Raw genomic sequence first — 6,714 nt, 5'->3', positions numbered from 1 at the left:
TTATGTGCGACATGCTTGTCTGCTTGCATTGCAATGTTGAGTGTTTGCCTGTGATTCGATTCACTTGCAGGCATATATGAATACGGCCTGGCCTGGGAAAAGCTTGGTCCCTGCTGCCTATACTAGATTGATACTCTCTGTTCCAAATTAAAATTTGTTTTAGGTAATTAATGGATTCATTCAAGTATCGATGCATGTGTTTTACATATTTATCTAGATTCATCATCATCTATTTGAATATTTGAATATAGACATAAAAATCAAAACCTAAAACGAATACTATTCTTGGACGGAGGAGGGAGTAGATCATTTTACTTGGTTCAGGCCTGGTCTGGAAGAAGCTTGGCATCTCTTTGGGTTAAGTTGGGTTTGTGCTCAGTTATCAAGTTAGTTTTAGGATGTGTTTGATTTTTAGGGACTAATTTTTAATCTACTTATTTTATTGTAGTCTCTAAATTACTAAATACAGAATCTAAAATAGTAATTTAGGGACTAAAATAGTATAAATAAAGGGACTAAAAAATAGTCCCTAGATTCCAAACACCCATTTACTTTGCAATGGTATGCACTGCTGCATCTTTAGTCAACTGTTGGAATTGGGAACGAACAAGGTTGAAGCTCGATAATCTGTTATGTTTAAGCATAGGAGACTAACCGATTAGTTAATTTGTTCGAGTTGCTTAGTAATGCAACCGAGGAGTTTACTACTCCATAGTAATTCTCACCTTCTGCAACATATATGATGGTTCTTTCACTATTATTCATCGTATATAAGTAGAATTGAAAATAGTGAAACAAAACAATAGCAGAGACAAGCAGATTTTGATTCGTTCACGCTCACCAATAATCACAAAACAGGACATTAAATAGACAAGATGTCAAGTAGATCAAGGTGTCAATGGTGTGGGTGTTAAGTGTACCGAGGCGATATTTGGAGTGACAATTATGCAAAGCCACTTGTTTAGAGCTAGTTTGGAAACACCGTTTTCACAAGTGGTTCCAATTTTCCAAGAAAAAATAAATTAATTTCTCTTTTAAAAATAAAAATACTTTAAAAAATTGGGTTTCTAAACTAGCCTTAGGTGTCGAAACTACAGATTTTCTCTTGGCTGTCAGTAGCTTCGTCACCGCTGTCCACTTGACCTGCAGCAAGAGTTCCCTTTCCTCAACAAGTCACCCTCGCGTACAGCGTACTGAGTTGGAGCTTGCGCAACAACTCATCGACATCATGGTCCGTCCCCATTCTCTCTCCGCTTCGATGATTCAGCCGTCATTGTTACGCCCCCAAGCTTTCCTCTCCAAATATCCAGGCCGTTCCCCGTTTGCGTCAGACAGCGGGAACGGCAAGCAAGGAAAATGAATCCCGCGCTAGGGAGCATTCGAGAGTTTGCCATGCCGCATGACCATGGCGGTGCACTAGATTACCTGCGGGAAAAGGAGGTTCACTTTGCCCTCGAGCAGTCGCTTGAGCCCGAAGTTTGCGTCGATGACGCCCCGAATAAAGCGTAAAACCAATCATTTGTTTCCACGGATCCCCATCTCCAAATGAGACGCCATGTTTTGTCTTGTCCCCTCGCGTCGCCTGCACACGCGGAGCACGGAGCAGTTCCCCAACTGGCAGGTCCTCCGTCCGTCCTCGTGCAGTCGGTGGTGCTGCTGTTCCTTCCACGTCGTTTCGTTTCGTTTCGTTTCGGGCGGCGGCGCTGCCAGATTCCTCGTGCCTAGTAGTCCGGAGTGCTGACACTCGGGCAGAGTAGAATACTCCTGCTTGGTTCGCATCTCATCTCGTCTGATCTGTTCTGCTTGCTCGCACTTCTCAACTCATCTCGTCCAACCAGTTGGTGCTCTGACAGCAAGCCAGGTTTATTTAATCGGGCACTTTGTTCCTAAGATCCCTCCCTCTGCCCACTAGTGTTCTGCAAAGTCAAAGCACCTGAGGTCCGCCCGACCCGTCGTCGGCGTTGAGGAACGGGGAACGGACGGCTCTGGCACGCACGGGCAACAGGCTCGCTCAGCGCGAGGCGCGCGCGCACTGCTTCCCTGCCCTGGCCCCTGGGTGACGAGAGAGTGACCGATCCCTATCAGGTTTCCCTGGCTTCCACGCCACCCACAGCGATGCGAACGCGATGTTTGTGCTCTAGTGCTCAGGTCAGCTGCCAGCCAACGAATCCTATCCCATCTGGTATTCCGGTGGCTGGCGGTGGTTGCCGTCGGAATTTTCCAGCGGAGAGCGACGGCCAGCCTCAGGGCTTCAGCCACTTGCCGGGAGCAAGATCTTTCCCAAAATTCCAGTGGAATCCGCACAGCGGAGCGCTGCCTGAGTCCGTCCCCGTTGCTTGGGTGCCTGTGCCGGACGCCCGCAGTCCCACCGTCCCAACTCTCAACCCCAGCGCAGCAGCCTGCACCACACCAGAAACCACACCACCACGCTCACCGCCGTGAGCCCGTGACCCCCACGTCCCCCCACACTACGGCACGTCGGCACCAGCTTAACTCCCGGTCCGCGGCGACACCTCACCATCGCGCGCGCACACACACGAGCGTGCGCCGCTCCCTGTTCCTCGTGACCCCCCTCCCCGCCTCCCCTCTCTCTCTCACACACACACACACAAGTCGGTGCTGCAGCAGCAGCAGTCGCAGTCCAGCCGTGAGCTCTTGCCGTGCGAGCGATTCACCGCAGGGCGCACGGGAATCCAATCAAATCCCCCAGGAAGGTAGCCCCGCGGCCGCCCGTTCCTCGCTCCGCCCCGCGCCGACGCTTCTCCCCGATCCCGATCTGTGCGCCCGCATCCTGCGTGGGATGGAGGCGGCGCCGCGGCGGCAGCAGCAGCAGCAGGAGGAGGAGGAGGAGGGGTGCCCGTGCGGCGGGCCCGAGGCCGCGGACCACTTCGAGCGGCTCCACGACGCGGTGCTGCTCGACGTCCTCAACCGCATCGGCGACGTCAAGGCGCTCGGCCGCTGCGCCCTCGTCTCGCGCCGCTTCCACGCGCTCGTGCCGCTCGTCGACTCCGTCTTCGTCCGCGTCGACTGCGTCATCCCCGACGACCCACCCTCTTCCTCCTCCGCGGGCGCCGCACCGGGCTCCCCGCCGCACCAGGCGCCGGCGCCAACCGCGCGCGGGCGCGGCGCGCTCGCGCGCGTCGCGCGCGCCCTGCTCGGCGGCGTCGCTAGGCCCATCCACGCGCTCGGCCAGATCCTCTCCTCCGCCGCGGCGACCGTCTCCCGGCGCTCCGAGCCACTTCCCGCTTCCCCGCCGCCCGCGCCCGTTGCGGACGTCTCCCACCACTCGCCCTCCGAGGTGCTCCGCTCCTTCAGGGAGCTGCGGCGCCTTCACATCGAGCTGCCCACGGGCGAGCTCGGCATTGACGACGGCGTGCTCCTTAAGTGGAAGGCCGACTTCGGCTCCACCCTCGGCAGCTGCGTGATCCTCGGCGCCTCGTCGGTCTCGTCCAAATCGCCGGCAGGGTCCGCTCAGGCGGAAACTGCTGCGGCCGACAGCGCGGCCGCCGCTCCCGATACCGGTAGGGAGACTGAAGAGCCGGGGAGCCTGCCTGATTCTCTCTACACAAATGGAGGGCTTAAGCTCCGCGTTGTCTGGACCATCAGCTCCCTGATTGCCGCGTCGGCGAGGCATTACTTGCTGCACCCGATTATCTGTAATCACGGAACGCTTGAGAGCTTGGACCTGACAGATGCCGACGGGCAAGGGGTGCTCACCATGGACAAGAGGCAGCTGCAGGAACTGCGGGTGCGGCCCGTCTCTCCATCAGGGAGCTCGCACCGCACACTCATGCCGGCACTCAGTATGCGTCTGCACTACGCACCACTCATTGAACTGCCTGGGGGAACGCTGCTGAAAGGTGCAACACTAGTGGCGATCAGACCAAGCGAGGATGCCTTGAGGGAGGGCCAAGGGGTTGCAGGTCCTGCTGGTACATGCTGGATTTCAGAGGCCTTTGAGGAGCCATATCGGACTGCGGCAAAGGTGCTCCTCAAGAGAAGGGCATATTGCCTTGAAATGAACTCGTTCTGAGCACCAGGGATTCACTTCCACAGAGTTCTACCCATCTGACAGGTGAAATTCCTACAGCTCTAAATATGATTATGGGTTGAACTAATGCTGAAATACTGAAAGGCCGTTGATTTGCAATACTACAGTATCTAAGAGGAACAAATGTGTTTTTGTAAAGTGGAAACATAAGTGACAGCCAAAAGTATAACTGACAAACAACAAATATCTGACATTCCTGGAATGGTGTAGTTCTGAATTTATTTAGCTATAAAGTATTGGTATTTCATTTTAGTGGTTTCCATTGGTTCTTTGACAGCACTGCCAGCTGCTGTTCCAATATTGCATGAACTGCACAAAATTGTAAGCACAGCGCTTGGACCTCTTGCTCTTGTAGTTTTGTGGATCTCAGTTGTCAAACCAATTTGGATTCATGAGTGCGGTAATGAACGTAACATAGAACCAAACATGATAGATGATCAGGTTTCCTTGTATTGTGTTGGTGGCCAGCTAGACACTATATATTTCTCGGCCTCAGACTGAGGTTGTCATATTTCCTTCCCAGCTTGACTATCCAGTCAGCACTCAGCAGTCACAATGCAAGTTTGCTGTAGTTTTGAGAGTAAGTGTGTTATGTGATATAATTAATGATAGAAAATTAATTGGATTTGGATAGCTATGTGTGGGACAGATGCAAATTTGGAAATCCGGTTTCACTGCTTTCCTGTTGGCCTCTTGGATTGTAATATTCGGCTTGTACTAGCAAGTTACTGTCAAATTGTTGATGCCTTGACATATACTGGCATGTGTCATGATTAACGCACCAAGTACTATCTGGGATGCATTTTATTTCCTTTCTTATTCAAACTAGCATGTGATTCGGCATGTCTAGTTCCTGGAGGATTAGGCAGGTCGTTACTGGCAATGAAGATGGATTTGTTTTTGTGTATTCAGATTTTACAGGACATAATTTGAAGGACTATTACATATGCTGTTGGCACTATAATGTAGTAGTTTCATTTGTATGTGTCAAAACCCATCCATTCTGACTGGATCGAGTTTAAAGTATGTCATACTCCCTCTGTCCCAAATCGATATTCGTTTTAGAAATTAATGGATTAGTAAAATACTTAATATTTGTGTTTAATATATGTGTCTAGATTCATTATCATCCATTTGAATATAGACACAAAAATTAAGAGCTAAAACGAATACTATTTTGGGACGGAGGGTACTTCAGATGTGGCAATGCTTTTACCATAATCCTGTTAGTTGTGAGACTCGATATCATGATATGTTAGTTGAGGATTTTCTCTAATTGCCATCCAGCCATGTTTCCTCACTGCATTTGGTGTGCGTCAGTCCAAACGACATAAATTCTTGTAAAACTAGAAGACGTCATTTTCCTTCTGCATGTTATACTGAAAAATTTTTGCGGCAAATTTTTTGGGATTAAGATTGCTGAGCGTTGCACTGAACTCTCTTTCATCTTTGTTTTCAGGATGGGGGAAGTGAGATGCCCTTCGGTTAATATATGGGAATTCATCATTCAGTGCAAAAATTGGACCAACTCTCCCCATCATTAATTTATCTGATCTCGGTGAAGAGATGACTTCGTGTACCTGTACCTTTAGGGTTGTAATTACAGATACGTATTTGTGCTGGACTACTACACGCGGAACGGAATGCTATTTGGCCGATTCCCACAGAGTGTCCCATGAAGAGAAGCCGTATCACTTGAGCGTTTGAGCGTGACGCTCCTGGGCCAAGCTGGCATTATACTTCTTTTCTCAAAGGAAGCACCAGAGATTTCGTTTTTAGCAGGGCCTTTTTGCTTAAATCTTACCGAGTCATGCTCCTAGCACTGCAATACTGCGTCAATTTATACTCATTGTTATAAAAAAATTATAGACTCGAATATAATGTCCCTTTTAAGAAAAATTATAGTGCACTCTCTTTTTTCTAATGCTTTGTGTGCACCAGATGACCAGACTGCCATGAGCTCACCCTCACCTAGGGTTAAATGTTTCGGTAGGGATTTGTCAGGAAGCCCAGGTCGCAGCAGCAGAAGCGGCATGTCCAAGTAAATGTGGAGCGTGAGAAGGAAGAAGTGGTTCAAGACAACGATTCGCTGATGGGCCGTGGCCGTCGAGTCCGCAGGCCCAGTGGGCGCTTTCCATCTGATGTGTGGACCAATTGAGTCCTTGTAATTGGCTTATAACTGGAGAACAGCCAAAGGAAGAACTTACGATGATGCTAATGGAAATTTCCCCACCCGACTACCTCGTCTTCCTCCTCCTTCCTCTTGTATTCCTGTTGTCTCTTGGTTAGCTAGAGGTAGGACGCTAACAATTGGTATCAGATTCCAGAACTCCTGGCTTCGCTTCCTCGTCTGACGAACACAATGGCCGGTTCTACGGAGTCCGGTCTCGCTGGTGCGTTGGAGGCGCAGGCGAAGACTCTGGCCACGCAGGCCAAATTGCTGCAGCAGATTTGTGATCGGCTGGACGCCCAAGACCGCCATTGGGAGTCCTTGGAAAGGTCGGTCGCGACCAACGCTCGTTCCATCGCTTCGTTGTCAACAACGATAGGCGGGTTGGAGGCTGCGACAGTTCAATCAGATGCTGCCAAGGCTCTCTCGATGCAGATTGAGTCTCGTTTGTCCGACATGACGTCGTCGACATGGCAGAGGATTGACGCAGTGG

The 6,714-nt window shown here is 50.5% G+C and overlaps 1 protein-coding gene across 1 annotated transcript; it reads left to right on the top strand.

Annotated features, from left to right (window-relative positions):
* Positions 1-2,273: 2,273 nt before the first annotated feature.
* LOC100284740 (F-box domain containing protein) lies at positions 2,274-5,972 on the top strand. The gene is made up of 2 exons (NM_001397422.1): positions 2,274-4,075; positions 5,511-5,972. Exon 1 carries the CDS (start codon positions 2,801-2,803, stop codon positions 4,031-4,033), a length of 1,233 nt encoding a protein of 410 aa, NP_001384351.1. The 5' UTR covers positions 2,274-2,800; the 3' UTR covers positions 4,034-4,075; positions 5,511-5,972.
* Positions 5,973-6,714: the final 742 nt, after the last annotated feature.

The sequence above is a fragment of the Zea mays genome, chromosome 8, assembly GCF_902167145.1.
Source record: "Zea mays cultivar B73 chromosome 8, Zm-B73-REFERENCE-NAM-5.0, whole genome shotgun sequence".
Lineage (NCBI taxonomy): Eukaryota > Viridiplantae > Streptophyta > Magnoliopsida > Poales > Poaceae > Zea > Zea mays.
This window is presented reverse-complemented; position numbering and strand designations above follow the sequence as displayed.